Raw genomic sequence first — 25314 nt, 5'->3', positions numbered from 1 at the left:
TGAGGGAGGAAGACAAACAGGCCCTTTAAATGGGACAAGTCCAACAGCAGGGTGGGTGTCGGGAAGGCGGTGTCACGCTGGCCCGTGGTCAGCACCACGCTGGCCCTGCGCACCCGGCCGCTACCTCCAAGCCTTCCTCCACGTCTTTCACACAGCCTCGTTCGTAGACGTCTTCTGGGACGCTGATGCATTTTCCCTGGTGCCTGCTGTCCTCCGTCCACTCCACGGTGAGACCTGAAGGGGACAAAGAGTTGTGTTCTCCTGAGGACCGCAGGAGCACAGCCCGGCAGCCACGCCTACGCGTTTCAGGATCCTGAATGGGAATCAAAGCTTCAGGGACATATGCAAGGGCTGGAGAGCGTTCAGTGGTCACCAGCGCTCACGGCTCTTCCGGAAGATCTCTTCCCAGCACCCGAGTCAGGCGGCCCACAGCAGCCGCTAACTCCAGCTCCAAAGGGTCCGACAGCCTCTTCTGGCCTCCGAAGGCACCACACACACATGGTGCACACATACACACACCAAATGCATACACACAGACATATACACACATGTGTACTAGACATACACACACACACACACACACACCACAGACAAATAATAATTTTTAAGATCTTTAAAAAGAAACACACAGAGCAATATGAACCTGAATCTAGAAAGCGCCCCCTATCTACCCTAGGGAGTCTCTCTTTTTCTCAGGGATCACTGCTTTCCAAAACCATGCAAAGATTAAACAAATACATTTCCCAAACTGGAACATGTTCAGTCTTTAGAGGAAAAAAAAAGTCGCACGAAATAGGAAAACCTTGACATGTTTTTCCTTTTGTTTTTTTAATCTGCCCTAGTTCTACTTTGGGGCTTTTACCCAAAGATGATTAAAATCAAATATATTTAGCTGGAGGGCTGTCAAAGCCCCATTTCCTTTGACTGGTTTTAAGTTGCAGAACAAATGAAGAAATGGCCTAAGCTGTAAAACTGCAGGAGATCACGATACATCCACACGACAAAGTCCGGCACAGGCTCTAGTGTGGGGCACACGCCTGTGGCCCCAGCTACCCAGAGGCTGAAGCAGGAGGATGATGATGAGTTCTAGGACAACCTGAGAGACCTGGAGATCATCTCAAAACCAACACAAAAGCGTCAGGAAGAAGCTCGGGAGCAGAGTGTGTCACCTGTGTGCAAGGGCCCTGGGTTCCATTCCCAGGACCACAGACAGTGATAGCACATGGGCATCTTAAATAGCAGGAAGTCTATTTACTGGGACAGAAAGATGGCCATGATTGCAAGTGACAGCACATGGGCATCTTAAATGGCAGGAATTCTATTTACTGGGACAGAAAGATGGCCACGGTTGCAAAAAAAATTACAAAGTAGTCAACTTAACATCTTTTTTGTTTTTAATTTTGTTTACTATTCATTTGTGTGAATGTGTGTACCTGTCTGTGTGTGACTGTGTGCATGTTTGTGTGTCTGTATGTATGTGATGTATGTGTGCATCTGTGTGTGTATGCATGTCTGTGTCTATGTGTGTCTGTGAAACGTGAGTGTATGTCTATGTATGTGAAATGTGTGCATGGCTTTGTTTGTGTGTGAATATGTGTGTGTCCGTGTGTATCTAAGCGAATGTGTGTGTGTGCATGTCTGTGTCTGTGTGTCTGTATGTAATGTGAGTGTGGGTGTGTACATGGTACATGCCACAGACTGCCTGTAAAGGTCAAGTTTCTCTCTTCCCACCTTCCCGAGGGAGGGCCTCTCACACTGTTCCTGCCAGGGTGCACCCCAGGCTAGCTGGCCCTCGAGCTTCCAGACAATTCTGTCTCCATTTCCCACTCTACACAGGCGTGCTGAGGTTACAGTGTGCACCATCACATGTTGCTTTCTGGGGATTCTGGGGATCTAGCTCAGGGGTGTCAGGCTTGGGCAGCAAGTGCTTAAACTTGCTGAACCACCTCCCCAGCTCACATCTGGTTTTTAAAGGCTTTGCCTAGAAAACAGCCAAGAAAGACACCCAGTTAGTGCTCAACACTGGATCATGAAGGGCTCTTCTTTCTTTTTCTTTTTCTTGTGTGTGTGTATGTATGTGTGCTAGTGTGTGTGTGTGTGTTGGTGTGTGTGTGTTGGTGTGTGTGTGCATGTGTATTGGTGTGTGTATGTACATGTGTGTTGGTGTGTGTGCATGTGAGTTGGTGTGTGTGTGCATGTGTATTGGTATGTGTCTGTTGGTGTGTGTGTGTGTGCGTGTGTGTTGGTATGTGTGTGTGTTGGTGTGTGTGTGTGTGTGTTGGTGTGTGTGTTGGTGTGTGTGTTGGTGTGTGTGTATGTGCATGTGTGTTGGTGTGTGTGTGTGTGTGTGTGTGTGTGTGTGTGTGTGTGTGGTGGTGGTGTTTTTGAACCAGGGTCTCACACTGTAGCCTAGACGGGCCTGAACTATGTGCAGCCCCAGCCTCCCAGTGCTGGGATTATGGACATGAGACACCACAAGCGTTCCCATTTTCACACCTCTCACATTTTCTAAGTCTGCTACAATGAAGTCACATTCTTATCTGGTCTAAAGTTTTTCAGGTCTGGCTCCCTTACCGCTTCCGCTCCAGGGCAGGGTTGGGATCTGCAACGTCTGGGCTACGATGGTGGAGGCGATCTTATCTCCCAGGGCCCACATGGCCTCACTGGGGGGACCTGCAGGGTCGGGAAAGGGGAGGAGAATAGGTTAAGCCGCGGAGAGGCAGAGCCGGTTAGCTCTCGGTCTTGTGTGATCAGCACCCCTCACCGAGTTCTTTATCTTGGATGGGAGACTCAGCTCTGCTCCACTCTGAATCCAGCATGGAGTACACAATGACCACAGACAGGAAAGATTTTTAATTGCATCTGTACTGAATTTTCACAGACTTTTTCCTTGTCTTGATTACCTAATTAATATTATGGAACCCAGCATGGTCGATGAACCAGGTTATAAAGAGCCTAGAGATAACTCAAACATACAGCATATGTAAAGACCATGCCTTTTCACAGAAGGGGCATCGGTGTCTGTGGGTGTCCTGAGGACAGAGGGCCTGCCTGTGTGCATACAGAGATGGCCACCACATCCACAAATAAAAATCCTGACACCCACAGATGCCATCAGACAAAGTACCATCTCACCTAACAACAAGTAAGGGGCTTTGGTCGTGAAAAAAGCAGCCCAGAGATAAGGCCCTCTGAGAAATGTGAGCCCCGGACCAGCTTGGCTGGTGCTTTCACACCAACAGAAACACTAGCAGAGGGCATTGCTGGCCACAGCATCACCCCATTGCAATAACCAAGGCAGCGGGTCCTGCTGCCATAGCCTGACCCACTCACTCCCGGCCTCCCAACCCTGCCCTTCACAAGGAAGCCAAGCGATCTCCACCGTGAAGAACAGCCCGAGGAAGAGACCCTGACCTGGTACCCCCCAACCCCCACGAATCTGTCAGGGGGCACACGCTACCTAGGAAAGCAATCTCGTGCTTGCACAGCAGCTCAGGAAGTTTGGGGTTTTCCGATGCATGGCCCCAGCCAGCCCACACGGCCTGCAAACACAGAGAGCGGTGAACAGAGATCCTCCAAGCCCCTGCCTGCCGCGCACCCAACACTCGGCTGTGTCCCATCAGGCCACCATGAACTGTAGGAAGGGGCATCACCGTCGCCACCCCCTGTGGCCACCTTTGAGAGCCGCAAACCCATCACCTGCACAGGGATTCTCTTAGCAATGTCTACGATCAGCTCCACGTTGGCGTAGTTGTTGTTATTGGGTCCTCCCGGGACAGGAACGTACTGGTCCGCCATTTTGATGTACTCTGCAGTTAAACCGGAGAAAGAGGGGAGAACCAGGGATAGACAAGTCACACACAGAACAGTGAGGTGTGTGACACGTTCTTCCCACGAGGAGCCCATGGCGACAATGGATGACGTGCACAAAAACGGAAGAAGATCAGCTGGGCGGTGGTGGCACACGACTTTAATCCCAGCACTCGGGAGGCAGAGCCAGGCAGGTCTCTGTGAGTTCGAGGCCAGCCTGGTCTACAGAGTGAGATCCAGGACAGCCAGGGCTACACAGAGAAACCCTGTCTCAAAAACAAAATCAAAACAAAACAAAAAAAGAACAAAAACAAAAACAAAAACAAAAAAACATCCATGAGCTAGTGAAGGAGATCCTACAGCTCTGGGGCCCAGGATGGACCTGCCTGAGCGGGGTGGGGGAGGGGAGGGCAGACAGAGATGGCCATGGCCTGGGGTTCAGGTACCTGCATTGGCCTTAAGGTCCTCAGGGGTCACCATGACCACAAAGCGGATGGCACGTTCGTTACGGAACATCTCATAGGCCCAGCGGCGGATGGAGCGCATACACTTGACCGCAGCGATGCCGTTGTTGGCGATGAGGACCTGACGGGGACACCAGGGAAGAGCCAGGACCTTAGGGCCACCGGCACAGGGAACCCGGAGCACCCGACACGGTCCCACACAGCTGGTGCTCACACACAGGGAGGACGGAGGGAAGGGGTGGGTGGGCAGGAGGACGGACTGGGATGGCAAGGGTGCCCTGTGTGGACAGGTGTCATTCCCGTTGACGTCTCCAGGTGCTCAGTACACGCCAGGCTGCAGTGACGAGTGTCTCACCCGCTCTGCTTCACTTCCCCCTCACAACCGCCCTCTGAAGGGAGTTTTACCATTGCCCTATCTGGAGACTTAAAAAGACACTAGAACTCAGAGGAGCTAAGACACTTCCTCAGGGTCACACAGCCAGATGTGTGTCAGAGCACGGACTCAAATCCAGACCTCTCCAACTACAAGGCTCAGATTTGGTTTTTAAAAAAATGATCCTCCCAGCATTCAGAAAGCAGAGACAGGAGGAGCTCTGTGAGTTCAAGGCTGACCTGGTCTATAGAGCGAGATCCAGGCTAGTCAAGGCTACATCATGAGATCCTGTCTCAATAAATAAATTATGTGTGTGTGTGTGTGTGTGTGTGTGTGTGTGTGTGTGTGTGTGTGTGTAAAACAATAATAATTAAAGAAGAGGTCATAAACTTGGGAGAGGGGGATACAAGAAGAGCTGGAGGCAGGGATGGAGGGGAGGGAGTGATGTGGGAGGAAGCAGAGCTGTGTATGATGGTCTCACAAAAACAGCCTTTAACAATAACCATACATACACACACCTAATATATGGGGCTGAGGGCACAGCTCAGGGGTACAGCATTTACCTAGCATGAAGTTTGATCCTCCAGCACTAAAGAAGGACAATTAATTAATCAGAATGTCTCAGTCCTAGAGAGATGGCTCAATGGTTAAAGGCACTGGCTGCTCTTTCAGAGGACCCAGGTTCAATTCTCAGCACCCATGAGGCAGTTCTTATATAACCAGGTCCCTGGGATCTACTGCCCTCTTCTGGTCTCTGTGCAAACTGCATACACATGGTACATATACACATATGCAGGCAGACTAAACCCTCATACACATGAAATAAAAATACATAAATCACTTGAGCCAGGCATAATTCACACCTTTAATCCCAGCACTCAGGAGGCAGAGGCAGACAGACTTCTGTGAGTTTGAGGCCAGTCTGGTCTACAGAGTGAGTTCCAGGATAGCCAGGGCAACCCAGAGAGACCCTATCTCAAAAAAAAAAAAAAAAAAAAAAAGATAGAATCCAGTCATATGCCTATAATCCCAATGGTCTAGAAGCTGAAGGAGAAGAATTTCAAGGTCATGGATAGCATGACTACATAATAAGACCCTGTCTCAAAATAAATAAATAATACAAAATTTAAAAAGCAATTAGATCTGTGATCTCAAGCTCTGGCTTATGGAGCAATTCCATCCTGTGTTCTTTTCCACCTCTACACAGTCCTAGCCATGCTGCTGAGGGCCAGCGTCCTCAGAGGTTTGGGATGCGATGGCATCTGTCTCACAGTAAGCTCACACCTGTGACTTGCCAAGGCTTTGGCCAAGACTCCTGACTCAGCTGCACAGCCCGCTAACTCTGTGGGGACATCACCGAGGAAGGAATGAGGACACCTGAGCTGTGGCTTTCTCATTGCTAAAGCAAGGCTCGGTCCTGAGGGAAGGGCTGGGGGTGGTGGGAGAGGGCACACTCTGGGAGCCCCATGGGGGGCGCAGCTTTCAGCTCTCATCCCCAGACGACTCCCATGAGACTCCAGCGCTGAGGGCAAGCTGAGTCAGCTACTAAGTCTGAAAATGAAAGAGCTCTGGGTGAAGGCTACCTGAGGCTAGCCGAGACGCTGAGAATGCAACACCAGCCGCAGTGAGGCCACCTGAGGCTAGCCGAGACGCTCTGAGAATGCAACACCAGCCGCAGTGGGGCTACCTGAGGCTAGCCGAGACGCTCTGAGAATGCAACACCAGCCGCAGTGGGGCTACCTGAGGCTAGCCGAGATGCTCTGAGAATGCAACACCAGCCGCAGTGGGGCTACCTGAGGCTAGCCGAGATGCTCTGAGAATGCAACACCAGCCGCAGTGGGGCTGGCTGCAAAACAAGCCTCCCTGTGAGTCCAAAATGCAGTGTCTACGAATGAGGGATGGAGGGTATAAATCAGTGAGCAGAGTTGCTGCTGCCGCGCATGCCCAGAGCCTGGGTTCAATGGCCAGTGCTGCACAGACTGGGTATCTCGGCACACAATGGGGAGGCGGAGGCGGGATCATCAGAATTTCAAGTTCATCCTTGGGGTTTGAGGGCAACCTGGGATACACAAAACCCTGTCTCAAAAAAATAAATGCCATTTCTAGATCTTTCCCAAGAGACTCTAGATCTGAGTGTTTGGAGCAAGATGGAGGAACCAGCTAGTCAGGTTCAGCTTTCTCTCCTCTCAGTGCCTCACTCTCCTTATTTGTAAAGTGATGGACCTCAGCTTCACTTACTAAGCTATGACCTTAGACAGCCAGTGCCCCACCTCTGGATCAAAGCTTGTGACGAACGTAACAAGAATAACCATATGGTATGAACCTGCTTTGTGAGAAGGAGTAGGGACCAGGTGAAACATCACTGTTGTATGACATTTTGTTTGTATTCTGACAAATAAAGCTTGCCTGGAGACCAGAGGGCAGAGCTAGTCACTAGTTAACCATAGAGGCCAGGTAGTGGCTCACACCTTTGATCCCAGAACTTGGGAAGCTCAGACCTTTGATCCCAGAACTTGGGAGGCTCAGACTTTTGATCCCAGAACTTGGGAGGCTCACACTTTTGATCCCAGAACTTGGGAGGCTCAGACCTTGGATCCCAGAACTTGAGAGGCTCACACCTTTGATCCCAGCACAATCAGGAGGTGGAGACAGGATCTCAGCCCCCATTGGGTCTGAGGATTCACAGAGGTAAGAAATCTCTAGTGGCTGCTGCTCTGCTTCTCTGATCTTTCAGGTTATCACCCCAGTATCTGACTCCTGGTTTTAACTGATAAGACTAATTAGGGTCACAATACACATCACACATGGCAACATTCGCTCTGCTGCAGCCCATCCATGATGTCACTATAGAGCCTGGTCTCCTGTCCTCTAGGAAGCCTAATCTCAGGGGGCCAGGGGAGGTGGGCGAGGAGTCTATACTTTTCCTAACACCGGCCCAGGAAGCAGCCACACACCTCCCAGAGCACCCAGATGCAGGGAGAGCTCCTGCAGATCTGCAGCTGGTTTGACTCCAGAGTGTTAGCACCTGGCTTTAACCTGCCTTTTGTGACTGCTACCTTTCGTCTCCAGTACCTTCCCTTTGAAATGTGTGACTCTTGTCTGAGAGTTTCCAAAGGTGCAAAGCCTATGCAAAACTTGGTTGGGACTGTCTCTTTGGGGAGCTTGGATTAGAGGTTTTGGTATACAGAAATTGACTTGCTAAAGGTGTGAATTGGATAACAATAAAAAGGCCCTTTGCTCAGGGACAGTGAGTCAGTCCAGAGAGACTGATCCCCTGCAGCTGGAAAGGCTAAAAGTCATCCTTAGGTGCGTGCCTCTGGGTCTTCTTTCCACGGACCCACGTGAATCCACACCTGCAATATAACACCCAGGAACCTCCTGACCAAGCCCAGGGCCTCGGTCTCCCCTTCTCAGGAATGGGGTAATGCACCCATGCTTGGGAGAAGGGATGAAAAGTTCCCGAAGTCAAGCAAGTGTCCCAAGCGGTGGTTTACCCTCCCTCTAAAGTGTGAAGGAAGAGTCTGACACTGGGCCTCCAACCAAGGAAAGGGGCCACCCCCAGCAGCCCACAGGACTCATCTGCACCTTCTCAATGACCCCACACACACACCCCACCCCCCGGCAGCCCACAGGACTCATCTGCACCTTCTCAATCACACACACACACACACACACACACACACACACACACACACACACACCCCGGCAGCCCACAGGACTCATCTGCACCTTCTCAATGACCCCACACACACACACACACACACACCGGCAGCCCACAGGACTCATCTGTACCTTCTCAATGACCCCACACACACACACACACACACCGGCAGCCCACAGGACTCATCTGCATCTTCTCAATGACACACACACACACACACACACACACACACACACACACACACCGGCAGCCCACAGGACTCATCTGTACCTTCTCAATGACCCACCCATACACACACACACACACCGGCAGCCCACAGGACTCATCTGCATCTTCTCAATGACACACACACACACACACACACACACACACACACACACACACACACCGGCAGCCCACAGGACTCATCTGCACCTTCTCAATGACCCCCCCCTCCCCGCCACACACACACACACACACACACACACACACACACACACACACACACACACCGGCAGCCCACAGGACTCACCTTCTCAATGACCCTATTGCCTCCAAAGCGGGTGACGAACTCAGCTGGGGACGCGACGGTGAAATCTCTGTGCAGGTCCAGTTTTTTATGTTCACGGCCTCTCTTCACCAGGTGGAGTCCAGACATGCTGGGCCTGCGCAGGGGAAAGACAGGAGCCATGAAGGAGGAAGCCTGGGGCCTCCAGGGCAGGGTTGGAGCCCGGGGCTAGGAGGGCAAAACCAGTGTCCAGAGAGTGTGTGCGTGTGCATCCTACACACACACACACACACACACACACACACACACACACACATACACACATACACACTATCCTGAGCCGTCCGTCGGAGATGCCGCCTGTGGCCTGCCCATCTCGAGACAGGAGGCTTAGCCGTCACACAGCTGCTCTGTCCAGGCCCCTCTCCAGTCTCCTGCACAGCAGATGCTGCATTCAGCCTGCTCGTTTCATAGATGAGGGCAGGGAGATGCCACGGTCATTTGTTCCTTATTTTCTTCTGGAGCAAATTATTTTTGTTGTTGTTTTTGTTCATTTTTTCAGACAGGGTTTCTCTGTGTAGCCTTGGCCATCCTGGAACTCACTCTGTAGACCAGGCTGGCCTCGAACTCAGAGCTCCACCTGTCTCTGCCTCCGGAGTACTGGGATTAAAGGTGTGCGCCGCCACTACGTGCAGGGTTTTTTTTAGCCTTCACTTGGTGTTCCTTGTTGGTCCATCCCACTCTCCTCAAAGATGCTCAGATAGGAGGCTGACTCCTCAGTGCCATCCCTCATGGAGGCTTACCTCTTCGTTCACCTGACTGGCACCATGGATGTCTGTCTTTCCTTCTGCCTTTCCTCAGAGCTGAGATTCTAATTTGGGGTGACCGGTGGGCTCCCTCTTTCTCGGATCCCTCCCTTGTTTTGCTGGCATGTATCCACTAATAGCGTCACAAGGTCAACAAGACAGTGTGTTTAACAGCAGTGTGTAATGATGACATCATCGACCCACTGACATCCCCTCACTCCCGGGTCCCCTTGGCTTCCTGATCACCACCACCAGGGTCCTGACCACATGCTAGATGTTCTCCTGTGGTCACTGCTGCTTTCCCTGGGTGTTCCCTGTTGTAGGGTGTCTTTCTGTATGCTGTGAGCATGTGTGACTCCCATTGGATAATAAATAAATCTGTATTGGCCTATGGCAAGAAAGCTTGCAGCCAGGCGGGAAATCCAAGTGAGATACAGAGAGGAAAAGGGTGGAGTCGAGGGAGACGTGAGCCACCTCCACCAAAAGAGCAACCAGATGTCAGCAGACCGGTCACACCACGGCCACGTGGCAACATAGAGCTCAATAGGAATGGGTTAATATACGATGAAAGAGTTAGCTAGCCAGAAGCTGAAGCCATAGGCCATACAGTTCGTAATTAATAGAAGCCTCTGAGTGATTATTTTATAAGCGGCTGCTGGGCAAGGCAGGACGGGAGACATTTCCGTCTACAGTCCCCTATGGTTCCCATGGAAGAGAGCCTCAAGGAGCTGAGACAGCTGTGGACGGGAGGGTAAAGGTTCGGCTGCTTTGCATGTCAGGTAACTGTTTTCCTTCTGCCCTTGGGCTCAGCACCATCATTTGATCTGTGCTGAGCTGTAGGAAGGAAAACTTTCTCCGGAGTTGGGGAGCCTGGGCCATGGTGGTGTCAGGGCCTCCGGGTGGTTTTTTCTTGCTGTTTGGTTTGTTTGTTTGTTTTTTGGTTGGTGGGTTTTAATCTTTGACCTTTGGTCAGTGGCCTCGTTTTTCCACATTTGGAAGCTTACACGATCCCTGTATTTGATGATGTCATGGTGTGCACAAACATGTCTGTTTCTGTCAGTCAGGCTGCGGACTTTCCAGTTCTCTCTATCTGGTGTCTTGTTTCTTCACGGTGCCAGGAATGGGACCTGAGCCTCATATGCTACGATAGGACTCTGAGATAGACCCCCAAAGCCCACCTTCTATAAACCAAAAATTAACACACTGGACTCTATCTTCAAATGTCTCCTTACCTCTTTTTTTGTTTTGTTTTTTGTTTTTTGAGACAGGGTTTCTCTGTGTAGTTTTGGAACCTGTTCTGGAACTCTCTCTGTAGCCCAGGCTGGCCTTGAACTCACAGAGATCCGCCTGGCTATGCTTCCCAAGTGCTGGGATTAAAGGCGTGCGCCACCACCGCCCAGTTATCTCCTTACATCTTATTCCTCCCTATTATATCCTGAAGTTTGGATGTTGAAGTTCAGAGGCTAGCCCACTACATTATTAATTTTGTTGAAGTTCTACAGCTAGCCCATGAGGTTATTCATTTTCTTCTCTTCCCTTTTCTTCTATCTTCTGGGCGGCGCCCTCAACATTCTTCTCTCCTAACCATCCACGCAGCACAGTTATTCATTTTGGCCCTTACATTTTCAACATCCCGGGGTTTGTTTGGGGGTCCATGAATGTTGTCTTTTGGTTTTCATAGAGCATGTGTATTCATGTGTGCTCATGTGGGTGCACAGTATGTGTGCACATGTATGTGGAGGCCGGTAGATGGCCTTGGGTGCCATCCTCCAGAACACCATCCACTTCCTCTGAGACCGTCTCCCACTGACCTGCAGCTCACCAATTAGGCTGCAATGGCTGCATTCACACATCCTCCCGCTTCCGCCTCTCAGCCTCGATACTGATTTTTAAATGGGTCTGGGGGAAATCAAACTCAGGTCCCCAAACTTGCAATATGACTGAGCCATGTCCCCAACCCAAATGTCTCCTCCTTAGAGCATCCTGTTCCTTGACACACGATGGCCTGCTGACCCCAGTGAAGACAGTCATGGCCCCTGCTTCAAGCACTCCTCTCCTGAATGACATCTGTTGTTTCCAAAGCCATAGCCATTCCACTGTCCCTTGAAGCACTCAGGTTTCCCATCGGGGATATGAGGACAATAACACGCACCTCATTCAGTAGAGCTGCACATTTACCTAAGATTAAGAGAGGCTGTCCAAAGCCAGGTGGTGGTGCCACATGCCTTTAAGCCCAGCACTTGGGAGGTAGAGGCAGGCGGATCTCTGTGAGTTCGAGGCCAGCCTGGTCTACAGAGTGAGTTCCAGGAAAGTCTCCAAAACTACACAGAGAAACCCTGTCTCAAAAAAAAAAAAAAAAAAAGAGGCCGTCCAGATCATCAGCAGAGGGAAAGGAAAGGGCTCAGTGTGACATGTGGTGCACGCCGAATTAATAACCACACCACAAAAATCACAGTCCACCTGCTCCTTAACCAAGAGGAGCGGCAACCACTCACTGAGCCCACTCCATGAAGCCCCCATCTGAACTCTATCCTCCTGGACCTTCCCTGACAGGCTGACGTCATCCTGCGTCAGAAAGCCTGACCCCTCCCACAGACACACAAACCTTCCAGCTCCTGTGAGTCGATGGAAACGCCACATAAAGAAAAACTCCATTTGGGGCCCAGAACCATCTGTGACATCACTTTGATTTTAGGCTGGTGACGGAATCCCTTCATCAGGCAGGCCGCGAGCATCCCTGAATACCATCAAGGAAACAGGCGAGGCTGCAGGGCTGGCCTTGATCCAGGCGCCATCTCCAGGCACAGGGTTATTTTGATTCTTTTTTGACAATGCTGGAGGCCAACCAACGCTGGCTCCAGACAGACGACCTTCCCCTGGCATTGGAGCCAACTGAAGGAGAACTTCCTAAGTGCTGTGCCTCCGGCCCAACGCTAAGCCCTGACCTTACACAGAAGGACAAGGGTGAGGGCCGAAATGTTCCACGGTGGTTTGGAAATGGCTTCGAGTAGCAATCAACACCAGAGGTGCTAGCCCAGCCAGCTGCTGGGCCACAAGGCCAGGCGGCGCTGTCCTGGGAGGAAATCAATGTAGTCAAGGGCGTACAATGGCCTGGACCTTCTTGGGGTAAGACTTCTTACCGCTCTGTGTATGAGAGGCTGATGTTTGTTCTCAATAACAAGACAGAGGTTCAGGGAGGCTCAATTCACACAGCAGCAGAGCTGGGTGGGTAATCCAACCCTATCTAACCTCAGAATATAATACTGAGGCAGGAAAGATCGATTAGGATGCAAAGATAAATATCCTGCATCACCTTGGAAATAAGAGTGTGGGCATGGGAGCTGTCGAGCAGGGCATTTCTGCTCCCCAGGGGGATGTGTGACAATACCTTCTTGGTTGTCACGACTTAGGGAGCGTGGTACCTAACCGGTTGAAATCAGAGATGTGGCTCAGCCCCGTACTATGCACAGGGCAGCCCCAAGCACCATCAGAGCTCCGGCTGGGAAACCTGACTGGCCTAGAGCCATCCTCCCAAGCGAGCGGCTTTCTGTTCCGGGATCAGCTGCCTACTGCCCGCCTGTCCCCGCAACACCCCTCCGGTACCCAGTGCCTCCTCTCAGAGAATGAAATATTCGGAAGATCCGAAGCGGGGAGTGGCGACGCACACCTGAAATCCCAGCACCTGGGAGGCGGAGACAGGAGGATTGTGAATTCCAGGCCAGCCTGAGCCACATGGAAAGTCTCTGTCTCAATCAAATTAATTCAAGGTGGGTCCGCAGGTTAAAAGCACTTGTCACAAGACTGCCAGCCTGAGTCTGGGCCCTTCAGCCCCAGATGGAAGGAGAGAACAACTCCTGCAAGGTGTCTGGACCCCCACAGGTGTGCTGTGGCACACACACACAGACACACACACACACACACACACACACACACACACACACACACACACACACACTTCCTCTCTCCAAAAACTTTTTAAATAGATTAAACACAAAGCATCCAAGCAGGTGGGTGTGCCACTCAACGGTAAAACTCTAATGATGCACTAGACCGTGGGCACCCTCCTAGGACCAGAGAACAAACAGAGTCTGGGAATGAATGAGCAGGGCCACCGTAAAGTAAACTCTCCCTCCGAGGAGACTGTGCAGGGCCCCAGTGTCTCCAGCACTTGAATCCATCGCCCTCTCTTGTCTTCCCTAGGGGACGGGTGGGAACCAGCACCCTGACCACCACATGGCAGGCGGGAAGGCGGCGTCTGCACCAGCATTTCTGATGTCAGTAACGGAAGCACGGGGAGGAGGCAGGGGCCAGGGGAGCTGCTGAATTTACTTTCTTACAGACAACTCACAACTGGGCTCAAAACTGCGCCACAGAGATGGCTCAGCAGAGCCGAGAGCTTCCTGCTCCTCCAAAGGACCCAGCACCCACATCAGATGCCTCACAGCTACCTGCAACTCCAGTTTCTGAGGGTCTGCCACCCTCCTCTGGCCTCTGAGAGTACACACACACACACACACACACACACACACACACACACACACACGGCATACACAGACGCAGACATACACGGCATATATACACACACACAGACAGATACACTGACATATGGCATAAACAGACACACACAGCATATACAGACATGCACGCACATACACACACACACACACACGCACGCACGCACGCACACACGCACGCACACACACACATACAAAGCATACACAGAGACACACAGACAAACACACACAGAGATAAAAACAAATCTTACAGATAACTAGGCTACAGATAAATAGGCCTTTAGGGATTTCTCCTTTAAAGTTTTAATTAAATGCATTTATTAATTTATTTTGGGAGGGGCTGCCTGGACTAGTGTGTGTATGGAGAGGTCAGAGGGCAGCCTTTGGGAGTCAGTTCTCTGCTCTCACTTCGTAGATTCCAGGAATTAAACTCAGGTCAGGGTGGGTGGCCGGCGCCTTTACTACTGAGCCATCTTGCCAGCCCAACCCTTGGGAATCTCTCAGGACATACACCCTCCCCAGGGCCTTCTGGAACGATACCAGGTCAAGGGTGAGCAAAGATGGTCCCTGAGCCAAACCCAATCCGCCATGAATGGCTTTAACAGGCTTAAGTGGCTGGTGGGAAATGTCCACCGAATTCTGTATCATGACATATCACAAATTAGACAAACACCCTGTTTCACAGCCAGGCCCTGGGTAGCCTGCTGCCACTGGAAATGGAAAAAAGCTGCATGCTCACAAAGCCGAAAGTATTTACTATTTGGTCCTTTAGGAAAACAGCACACCGACCCTGAGCTAGACTGACATGGCGGCTTTAGTATTGATGCTTGAATACACACCCGTAACCCCCAACTCTCAGAAAGTAGATGCAGGGAGAGCAGGAGTTTAAGGTATCCTGGGGAGTTCAAGGCCAGCCTGGGCTATGTGAAATCATGTCTCAAAAATATCAAAAGAAGGGAGGGAGAGGGAAGGGGTGGGTGCTGCGGCCTAAGATGAACCCTATCTCTAGGAGGTGAAGGTAGGTGGCCCGGGAAACTAGTTTTCTAATTCCGGTGCAATTCTTTTTTTTCTTTTTTTTTTTTTTTTTTTTTTTTTTTGGTTTTTCGAGACAGGGTTTCGCTGTGTAGCTTTGCGCCTTTTCCTGGAACTCACTTGGTAGTCCTGGCTGGCCTCGAACTCACAGAGATCCGCCTGCCTCTGCCTCCCGAGTGCTGGGATTATAGGCGTGCGCCACCACCGCCCGGCCCGGTGCAATTCTAAAAGCAGCGGTGGACAGACCATGGCTAGAGCTCTCATGTAAGCAATGGCAGTTCTGCACAGAATCCCCATGACAGCGCATACCTCAACCCAGAGGGAGGAGGGCCCTGGTGTAGAATATTAGTTAAAGATGTGTTACATTCGTTTATGCTGTGGAACATTTGCTTAATGATGCAGAGATGTGTTGCGTTCTTTTATGTTGCATTTGTTTGACTCTGTGAAGCTCTGTTACCGTGCCTGTCTAAAACATCTGATTGGTCTGAGAAAGAGCTGAACAGCCAATAGTGAGGCAGGAGAAAGGATAGGTGGGGCTGGCAGGCAGAGAGAATAAATAGGAGAAAAAGAAATCAAGGAACGAGAAAAGGAGAGGAGGACTCCAGGGACCAGCCAGACAGGGAATAAGAAGGAAAGATAATATATACAGAAATAGAGAACAGTAAAAGAGACAAAAGGTAGATGGGATAATTTAAGAAAAGCTGGCTAGAAATAAGCCAAGCTAAGGCCAGGCATTTATAAGTAATAATAAGCTTCCGTGTGTGATTAATTTGGGAGCTGGGTGGCGGGCCCCCCAAAGAGCAAAGAGTTAAAAGCACCCAACAACAGGACCCCACGCTGAAGCAGAGTCCCCCCTCCCCCTCCCAGTTCTATGCCATCCCATTCCACCCTTCTCCACTCTATCCCACATCTCATCCTCTCCACCCCAACCCCCTCACAGGACAAGGAACCCGGGCAGCATTTGGGATACGTGCCTGAGCCCCGGCTTCAGATGCCCAGATCTACAGTGTGAGGTCCCTGATGCTACTGACCCACCCCTACTGTTCTCCACACGATGTCAATGCTGGACCAGGCCGGCCCTCAAGGCGGCCTCGATAACTCCCAAAAGGCTGAGAATGGACTCTGGTGACAGAGAAGTATGACTCCAGCTCAAGAGTGCCTGCTTGGGGTCACACAGGGCGGGGGTTCTAACTATCTTTAACCAGTGCGTCGCCCAGGGCTACCACCCTGTCATCAACAGGTTCCAAGTTCCTGCAAGTTCACCGTTTTGGGTTGATGTGAAGCGAGTTTGTTTGGGGAATAGAGGAAGCGGTTAAATGTGCTTCAGGAGCGAGCCACTACACTTCTCACGTGGACACCTTTACAGGCCAGGGAAGAATGTATTCCCTGGAGACTATGTGGCCTGAGTGAGGTGTACTCAAGGACGTGGGTGCTTTTTCCAGAGAAGACAGATTAGGACAGGGGAGGTGGAGGGGTGTGACCTCCAGTGCTCCATGAACCACTTGTGCCCTGGGAAGGTGTGCCGGACCCCAGTCCTGGGTCCTTCTCTTGGCTCTTTGCTTAGACATGGCCAGCTACAGGACCTCACGGGGGTCCCCAAAGGCTTTCTCAGTTAGGCAGGTTGAGCTCCTAACATGGTAGAACTTCAGAGCTCGTGGAATGGACCCTATGGGCAATAGCCTGGGGTGGAGTCCTGCTTTGCTCAAACCACACTCAAGGCCTCAGTTTCCCTGTGTGTAAAATGGGGACAACAGGACTGTGGAGCAGAGACAGGGCCCTTGCCTAGCATGCGGGAGGCCCTGGGTTCTATCCCAGCACCACAGGGAAGCAAAGAGATAAAAAGGCAAAGGAGGCGCTTCCTTCCCGCCAAATGGTGGCACAGGCCTGTAATCTGAGCTTGGGAGGCAGAGGCAGGTGGATCTCTGTGAGTTCGAGGCCAGCCTGGTCTACAGAGCAAGATCCAGGACAGGCACCAAAATGACACAGAGAAACCATGTCTCAAAACAAACAAACAAACAAAAACAGAAGAAAACAAAAAGGAGAAAGGAAGAAAAAGAGGAATTGGAGGTTACAGCACATGAAGATGGCATGACACATACAAAGCACTCATACTAGCATGGTAAAAGCACCCCACAAATGGTGGCGGGTGTAATGAGTATGTGGGGTGATCTAATAAGTCTCCTTGTAATACATATTCCTTCTACCCATCCTGATCACCGAGAGAGCCCCTAGACCTTGAACTGGAGTTGTAGGACATCTTCAGGGAACCTGTTTCCCGACTGGAGGTGTAAGCCTAAAACTATGGTTAGTCCTGAGCCCCATAGATACTGGATGGTTGGATTGTTTTCCTACATGTATATACCTGTGATAAAGTCTATCTTATAAATTCAGTAAATGCTACCCACACATTAGTTATTTAGTGCTGCTCCCGGTTACCACATCGGCCGTTATGTTACCATGCTGCTCAAGTAACCCTTACAACAATGGCCCCAAAGCAGGAGGGTAGAGATGCTGGAAATTTTATTACAGTACCTTGTTACAGTGAGTCTATTTATTTAGAATTACTTATTCTATTATTATTATCATCACTATTATTTATTGTTAATCTCCTTTGTTGTTGTTTTGTTTTCGAGACAGGGTTTCTCTCTGTAGCCTTGGCTGTCCTAGAACTCGCTCTGTAGACCAGGCTGGCCTCAAACTCACAGAGCACTCCCGAGTGCTGGGATTAAAGGTGTGCGCCACCACCGTCTGGCCTGTTACTGTGAATCTCTGAGCATGGCTAATTTATAAGATAGACTTTATCACAGGTATATACACTGTACAAAAGGATGCTTTGTGTCCCAGACGGGATTTCACAAGATTCCATCACATTCCTCTGGGCAGCCAACAACCTAAAACATGAACTATGTCTAGAATTTTTAACTCAATATTTTCAGACGTGATTGACAGAAGGCAAAGCCACAAAGACGGGGAGGCTACTGACCTGACCAGACATTTGCCTACCCACTGGACTGACTGGGAGTTTCTGGAAGATACAAGTAGCTCTTCCCAAACACAACTATGCCCCTTCTTGTTTGCAGAGACAAGCTTTACACATGGGGTGTGCACAGCGGATCCGGATGGAGCAGGTTAATGTACCCCGAGAACGTAGCAAAGAAGACAGCGACTCAGCTGCAGGCTGCGGCTGGCAGGGCTGCATCCAAGAGGAGACCCAGCTTGACTCTCCGTGCACGTGGTGACTGCTGGCACGTTTTAAAGTGCATCCATTTACAGGAACATTCTGGACCCAGTAAAAGCATGGCACATAGAGGAAGGATTGGCAAGTCAAGTCCCTGCTAGCTGATACTTAAGTGTAATAATCCAGCCTCTGTCCCGCTACCTAGCAAAGCCCACAAGTGGTGCCACAGGCTTTCCAGAAACCAGTGAGTGTAACTGTGTGCCAATAAAACTTTATTTGTGCATGCTGGCCTTTTAATTTCACATAGTCTTCACTTCAATGGTGTTCTCTTGTTGTTTTCAACGGCTTGAACACATAAGAACCATTGCTCTCAGGCCAGATAAACACAGATAAACTCATAAATTGCTAAGCCCACTTGAAGAAAAGACTAAAAGTGAGTTACAATACAATAAATTCTGTATGGTTCCATTTTATAAATTAAACATGTGCACAGACTTGTCTACTACCTACTGTTGATCGTGATGGAATTATATCTTTAATCCTCTTTTGGTTTATCCATAATTTACTAAGTCTGTACATTTGTTTGGGCTTTATGTGTGTTGGATTTCCTTATATAGCCCCAACTGGCCTCAAACTCCATCCTCCTGCCTCAGCAGTGCCAAGATTACAAATGTGTGCTACACTCCGGGCTACAGGGCTGGATTCTCAGCAACGAACACAGCATCCCTTTGGTGACTGTTTTAACGTACAATAAAATGAAGGGAGAAAGGACATTAACAGTCGAGGAGGTGGGGCTAGAAGCTGTGCCTAATCAGAAAGCTCAGAAAATGACCTTAAATACAAAGCCTGCTCAGGGTGCCTTCAGCTTCAAACAGTGTTACCTCCCACAAATGTCACTTCCTCAAGGCCAAAGGGACGAAGGCGCGTGGGGGCGCGGGGGAGGGGGGGACGGGACGGGGGGAGCGACCCAGGGATCAATCTTGAGGCACTTTTGTGCTGGGCAGCGTTCTCCAAACAACATCACTGAGTGCCCACCTAGCACACTAGTTTGCCAGGCGGGCTCCATCCTTTAGCGGCCCCAGCTAAACTCTCATTTCTTTGGGCGGAAGGAGGGGGAAGCCAGGTTGCTCCGGGGCAGACAGCGGACCTGGCCTGGGAGGGGCGCACGAGTTTGCAAAAGCAGTTATTAAAATCGCGGGCTTACTTACTTTCCTGTGCGCTCAGGGAAACAGACCTTGCATTTGGCAGGGCTCATGGTGCCCGGCCCACCGGCCAATCCTAGCCGGCTCCCACGAGGATACGCAGTTGGCAACCCCTAATCCCTGGGAGCAAGCCCTGCTCCTAGGGCACAGCAGGGTCGCCAGGTCGCCACCGGAGGCCGAAGCGTCCTCCCGGAGGGTCTCCGGCCGCAGCCCGCGACTGCTGGAACAAGCGGGACAGTGCGCCTCGCGGGCCATCCCGAACTGCTCCCTACTCCTGGAAGCCCGGGCAAAGCCCCGCCTGGCCACGCCCTGCCAGGGTCACACGCCTCCCGTTTGGCTCCGCCCATGCCCTGGCGCCAGGACACGCCCCTGACCCTCCCAGGCCACGCCCCCGAGGGCCTCGCCTCCATTCCGCTCCCAGCCCGCGCCCAGGCCACGCCCCCGAGGGCCTCCCTTCCGTTCCGCTCCCGGCCACGCCCAGGCCACGCCCCCGACGGCCTCGCCTCCATCCAGCTCCCGGCCACGCCCAGGCCACGCCCCCAGCGGCCTGCCCCGCCCAGGCCACGCCTCCCCTTTCCCCAGGCCGTCCCTGCTCCTACCCCTGACCTTGAGCTCCTCGGGAGAGCTCAGGATGTCTGTCCTCTCCCTCCCCTGCGCCCCCAGAGAGGTGGCGGCCGAGGTTTCACCTCCCTCTACGCTGCAGCCTATAGACTGGACATGCACGGTAGGGATCCGATGAAAATCCTGACACTGAAGAGGGCGGTCGCTCCTGTGCCCGTTACAGCCCTGCTAACCCCGCCCCTGCGAGCTTCCAACATTCACTTTGAAGATTGTTTTAAAGTTGTATTTATTGATGTGTGGGCGGGGAGTGGACCTCCCTCAGCAAGTGTGGAGATCAGGAGACGATCTGTGTGAGTCGCCTTCCACCACGTGGGTCCTAGGGACTGAACTCGGGTTACCAGGCTTGGCGGCAAGCGTTTTTTACCCTCGGAGCCATCTCACGGCCACCGGGGACCCTCTTAAGCATCCACAGAACCGGGGGAAGCCCCGGAGCTCCCCGTCTCATCCCCACCACACTTTGGCTTCACAGATGAGGAAAGCGTGGGCCCGAGAAGGGAAGCACAGCGTAACAACCCAGCAATGAACTTGGGCGGGGGGGGGGGGGGGGGGGGGTTGCTGAGGGCGGAGCTTAGTAGTAACACCTGTTGGCTCTTGTGTCCTGGGCTCTGTGCCCAGGGTCTCCCTCTAGGGGACCACCAGGCACCCCGCCGCCATGTGAACCGCCCTGTGAAGGGACCCTTGCCCCAGTTATACAGAGTCAGAGGTTCAATGTGCCCTGAATTAAGACTGCTGAAGAATAAAATTTTGGTTTTTCGAGACAGAGTTTCTCTGTGTAGCTTTGCGCCTTTCCTGGAACTCATTTGGTAACCCATGCTGGCCTTGAACTCACAGAGATCCGCCTGCCTCTGCCTCCTGAGTGCTGGGATTAAAGGCGTGCGCCACCACTGCCCGGCAAGCAAAATTCTTAATTTAGATTTTCTAGAAGCCCCCCTCCTTTGGTTTTAACTTCATCTCAAAAAAGAAAAAGAGGAGGAGGAGGAGGGAGAAAGAAGGGGGAGGGGCTGGAGAGATGGCTCAGAGGTTAAGAGCACTGACTGCTCTTCCAGAGGTCCTGAGTTCAATTCCCAGCGCCCACATGGTGGCTCACAACCATCCGTAATGAGATCTGGCGCCCTCTTCTGGTGTGCAAGCATACATGCAGACAGAGCACTATACATAATAAATAAATCTGGAAGGAAGGAAGGAAGGAAGGAAGGAAGGAAGGAAGGAAGGAAGGAAGGGAGGGAGGAAGGGAGGAAGGAAAGCAGCCCACATTGGGTTGATTTGTTTTTCTTTTTGTAAGTTTCAAACCAGTACCCAGAAGTCCCCATCCCCTCTCATTGACCCAATTTAAAGGAACAAAGACACCCGAACAGCCTCCCTGCCGGCTCTGCCGCTTCCTGACAGCCAGCTAGGTTTTTAACGCCTCCTTCAGTGTTCTGTGGCTATTCTAACATCCCGGAACCTGAGACCTGGGGACAGCAGTTCACACAGCCAGAAGACGGTGAGGATATCGGCAGCAAGCTTAACATGGATTTGTCTGAATTCTTTTTTTTGTTGTTGTTTTTTGAGACAGGGTTTCTCTGTGTAGCTTTGCACCTTTCCTGGAACTCACTTGGTAGCCCAGGCTGGCCTCGAACTCACAGAGATCCGCCTGGCTCTGCCTCCCGAGTGCTGGGATTAAAGGCGTGCGCCACCACCGCCCGGCTCCTGAATTCTTTTTTTGACAGAAGAGAGCAAGTCTTGGTACAGCAGAGGGATTTGATCTCAGCACGGGGACGAGGGACACACTGACACATGGACTCTCGGTATGGCTAGTAGAAGTGGACTTTAGAGCTGTGGTCCTCTTCCCCAGCCCCGTAACTCTGACCTAACGTGGAGAAGTAACCAGAGGCATCGCACCCCAGCTGATCCCCGGGGCTGTACTTCTCCAGACCAACAATGTCATCAGAACCATGCAGGTCTGGGAAACCATCGGGGTCAAGTTCTATTTTGGTTTTTCTTTCTGCTGCCCAGGTTGGCTTCAAACCCTTGGGTTTGGGCCATCCTCCGACCTCAGCCATCCTAGGAGGCCAGATTACAGGCAGCACCATCACACCCTGGCTGGTTTTCCTCGGCCCGTGTAAGACGGGAAAGAAGGAGCACTACACACCCTGGCGTACTGCTCGGCCACACACAAACCAACGGTTGTGCCTTTCTTTTTTTCTTTTCTTTCCCTTTTTTCTTCTAGCTTTTTTTTCTAAGACAGGGTCTCAGCCAGGCGGTGGTGGCGCACGCCTTTAATCCCAGCACTCGGGAGGCAGAGCCAGGTGGATCTCTGTGAGTTCGAGGCCAGCCTGGTCTACAGAGCGAGTTCCAGGACAGGCTCCAAAACTACAGAGAAACCCTGTCTCAAAATAAAAAGAGAGTCTCGTGTAGCTGAGGCTAGCCTTGAACTCCTAACCTTCTTGCCTCACCTCCCATGAGCCGCTCCGCTCCCCCAACAGCTGTGCTTTTGAAGGAACTAGCTCAGATGGGACTGTGGCCCCACCTCATTTTTCAGCCCTTCTCTTGGGCTATCAGCAGCTAAATTTAACTTTTGGGTATTGCAGAGGGAAAATCTTGGTCAGCGACAAGACACATGCACATTGACTGATGGCAAGAGGCTCTCTGTGGCCTGGGACACTGTGTGCTGACAAACTTGGCCGTCCTTACCCCTCCAATGTGACCTTGATCGAGTCTCTTCTCTGCACTTTCTGATCTAAAAAACCATCGAATAATTTGCTTTCACTAAAGGAAAACTAAGGTGTGATGCTCTAGCTCAGATGTGAGTGTTTGCCCAGCACACGTGAAGCCCAGGCTGGATCCCCAGGACTGTGTAAACAGTGTATGGAGGCACGGGCCTACGATCCCCACCCCTGGGGGAGGGGGAGGTTGACCAGGTGGTCAAGGTCAAGGTCACCCTTGAACAGCCCAAGTTCAGTCCTCAGGACTCACAAGGTAGAGGGAAAACTGACTCCAGAAAGTTGTTCTCTGACCTCCACACACACTCTGTGCACACACACACACAACACAACCACACACATACTGCACATACAATACAACCATACATGCATACTACATATACAACCACACGAACACTACATACCTGACCACACACTAACACACATACCACACACACTAAAACATACACACCACATACACAACCACACATATACCACACACACACACACACACACAAAGTACAGCCATAAAAACCAAACACTCGCTGTGCCTACCGTCTGCTGAGGACTTGTTCTAGCATGTGACACACGGCACACAGTCCTGTCTTTGAAACTCGAAGGGCCCAGTGTGCTTTGGGATTTGGAATGTGTTTTTTGGAAAGGCTAAGTTGTGCCCTCCACGCTATCACACTGGTATTTCAGCAACAGGAAGGGCAGGCCTGCAGGGAAGACAGCTCACCACTGATGGAGAAAGTTTCCCTTCATAGCTTCCTACTCAGCACTGCAACGTCATGACCCTGAACCCCATCCTGTCCCACCACGTGCAGTTGACACCGGTGTGTCCCTGTTAGGAGAACAGAGGCAGGTTTGAACCTCTGCCGTCTCTTGCCCCAGGCCCTCTGTGCACCAAGCTCGTGAGTGCATAGTCAACAGGATGGGTCGCACTGCATCTGGGGTTTGTGACGCGCAGTTCAGAGACTGTGAGCAACTGTTTTGGCATACAGTGTGATGTGCTTACTGGCTCTGTTTCTATGAGTTATGTGAGAATTTCAGCCCTCAAGGACCAACCAAGACCAGGAAAGGGACAAAGAGCATCAATATCCATCAACCTATTCATCCATCCCTCTATTCTTCTAGCCATCCATCCATCCATCTACCCATTCATCTATCTAGTCACCACCCATCCATCTATTCAGCTATCAACCTACATATCTCATCTATCTTCCATCCATCTAGCCACTCATTCATCCAGCCAGCCACCCATCTACTCATCCATCTAATTCATTCATCTGTCCAACGATCCATCGACCCATCCATTCATAGATTTTCACATTTGTCCAAGTATTTTGCACGCCTCCGAAATGCAGATTTTTGTTTGTTTGGTTGGTTTGGTTTTTTTTGAGACAGGGTCTCTCTGTGTAGCCCTGGTTACCCTGGAACTCACGCTAGACCAGGCTGGCCTCGAACTCACAGAGATCCGCCTGCCTCTGCCACCGGAGTGCTGGGATTAAAGGCGTGAACCAGAATGCAGATTTATCTTGTCCATGCATTTGGCAAATACTCAAAGGCTACCCTCAGCTAGTGCCGGGCGGGGCGGTGAGGAAGGACCAGCTCTGCACTCAGGGACTTGCTTCTCAGCACAGGAGGGAGGCGACACACAAGGAACCAGAGGAAGACATAAAAGGCATGACTAAGACTGTGCAAACAACAAAGCGGAGTGGGCAGTAAAGAATCCAGGAGCTGGAGACTTTAAAGATGGGTCAGGGGCAGAGAGCGCCTGATGGCAGGACTCGTCACAAGATGAAAAGGAGGAGGTCAGTCCCTCCTGGATATCACGGAGAATTTTAAGATACTGACAGCAGAGTCAAAGCCCATGTCTGCCATGGTAAGTACAAGTCCCAAGCTGGGCGTGGTCCTCACCCACCTTTAATCCCAGCACTCGGGAGGCAGAGGCAGGGGGATCTCTGTGAGTTCAAGATCAGCCTGGTCTACAGAGTGAGTTCCAGGACAGCCAGAGCTACACAGAGAAACCCTGTCTCTGAAAACAAAAGAAGAGGAGAGGAGTGCAAATCCCCGCTGAGGGACAGCCGGCCCTGGTGGGAACAAAGGAGCCTTTAGTGTGGAAGGAGCAAAGAGCCAGAGGAGGAGGGTTCTGGGAAGGTGAGGTCGCAGCAGGAAGGGGAGGGGCTTCTGCCTGCCACTGCGGCCTGGCAGGAAGAAGTCCTTCCGGGAGGTGGCTGCCTGCAGCAGAGCTGGAGCCAAAGGGCTTGATCAGAAACCACAGAAGGCCACAGACACGTCATTCCTGCCACAGCTCTCACAGAAGGGCAGAGCCCTGGCCAGACACCCAGGCCTTCTTCCAGGCCTTTGCTAGCTGGGTTTGAAATGGGGAAAAAAGAAGCCGAGATAATCAGCTAAACCTCTAGTCTGGGTTTCCTTCTACAGAAACTGGGTACCCCAAGATTTTAGGAGACTAGCTAGCAGC

The 25314-nt window shown here is 51.4% G+C and overlaps 2 protein-coding genes across 15 annotated transcripts in view; one reads left to right on the top strand and one right to left on the bottom strand.

The window, feature by feature from the left end:
- The window catches only part of Acacb (acetyl-CoA carboxylase beta), a 107563-nt gene that overhangs the window by 60082 nt on the left and 22167 nt on the right, over positions 1-25314 (bottom strand). For 7 of the 11 annotated variants that reach the window (XM_042267855.2, XM_042267856.2, XM_076561053.1 and 4 more), the window contains exons 3-8: positions 8820-8952; positions 4257-4395; positions 3700-3809; positions 3461-3542; positions 2575-2673; positions 125-234 (exon numbers count right to left, since the gene is read on the bottom strand). In XM_042267855.2, the coding sequence (XP_042123789.1) occupies positions 125-234; positions 2575-2673; positions 3461-3542; positions 3700-3809; positions 4257-4395; positions 8820-8952 (673 nt within the window). Of the gene's footprint in view, positions 1-124; positions 235-2574; positions 2674-3460; positions 3543-3699; positions 3810-4256; positions 4396-8232; positions 8241-8819; positions 8953-19533; positions 19804-25314 lie in introns of those variants that run through there. The other 4 variants (XM_015987439.3, XM_076561055.1, XM_042267858.2 and 1 more) reach the window with 3 other exon arrangements.
- On the top strand, positions 12263-18608 carry LOC121825292 (uncharacterized). 4 transcript variants are annotated; one of them, XR_013047800.1, is made up of 4 exons: positions 12266-12727; positions 13072-13368; positions 16088-16283; positions 18228-18608. XR_013047800.1 is itself a non-coding variant. In XM_076561065.1 (3 exons), exons 1-3 carry the CDS (start codon positions 12708-12710, stop codon positions 18384-18386), a joined length of 375 nt encoding a protein of 124 aa, XP_076417180.1. In that variant the 5' UTR covers positions 12278-12707; the 3' UTR covers positions 18387-18608. The 4 variants fall into 4 exon arrangements, 1 of the variants encoding a protein (XP_076417180.1); XR_013047799.1 differs by having other exon boundaries at positions 13012-13368; XR_013047798.1 differs by having other exon boundaries at positions 12263-13368.

This window comes from Peromyscus maniculatus, chromosome 23 (assembly GCF_049852395.1).
Source record: "Peromyscus maniculatus bairdii isolate BWxNUB_F1_BW_parent chromosome 23, HU_Pman_BW_mat_3.1, whole genome shotgun sequence".
In the NCBI taxonomy this organism is placed as follows: domain Eukaryota; kingdom Metazoa; phylum Chordata; class Mammalia; order Rodentia; family Cricetidae; genus Peromyscus; species Peromyscus maniculatus.
This window is presented reverse-complemented; position numbering and strand designations above follow the sequence as displayed.

What these genes read in the sequence shown, in the direction of transcription:
- LOC121825292 (XM_076561065.1), top strand. Translation starts at nt 12,708, where the DNA reads ATGGCCTGGACCTTCTTGGG. An exon ending in ATGGCCTGGACCTTCTTGGG is followed by an intron (nt 12,728 to 16,087) that starts GTAAGACTTCTT and finishes ACCCCCTCACAG; the next exon opens with GACAAGGAACCCGGGCAGCA. An exon ending in TGGACTCTGGTGACAGAGAA is followed by an intron (nt 16,284 to 18,227) that starts GTATGACTCCAG and finishes TCTTGTTTGCAG; the next exon opens with AGACAAGCTTTACACATGGG.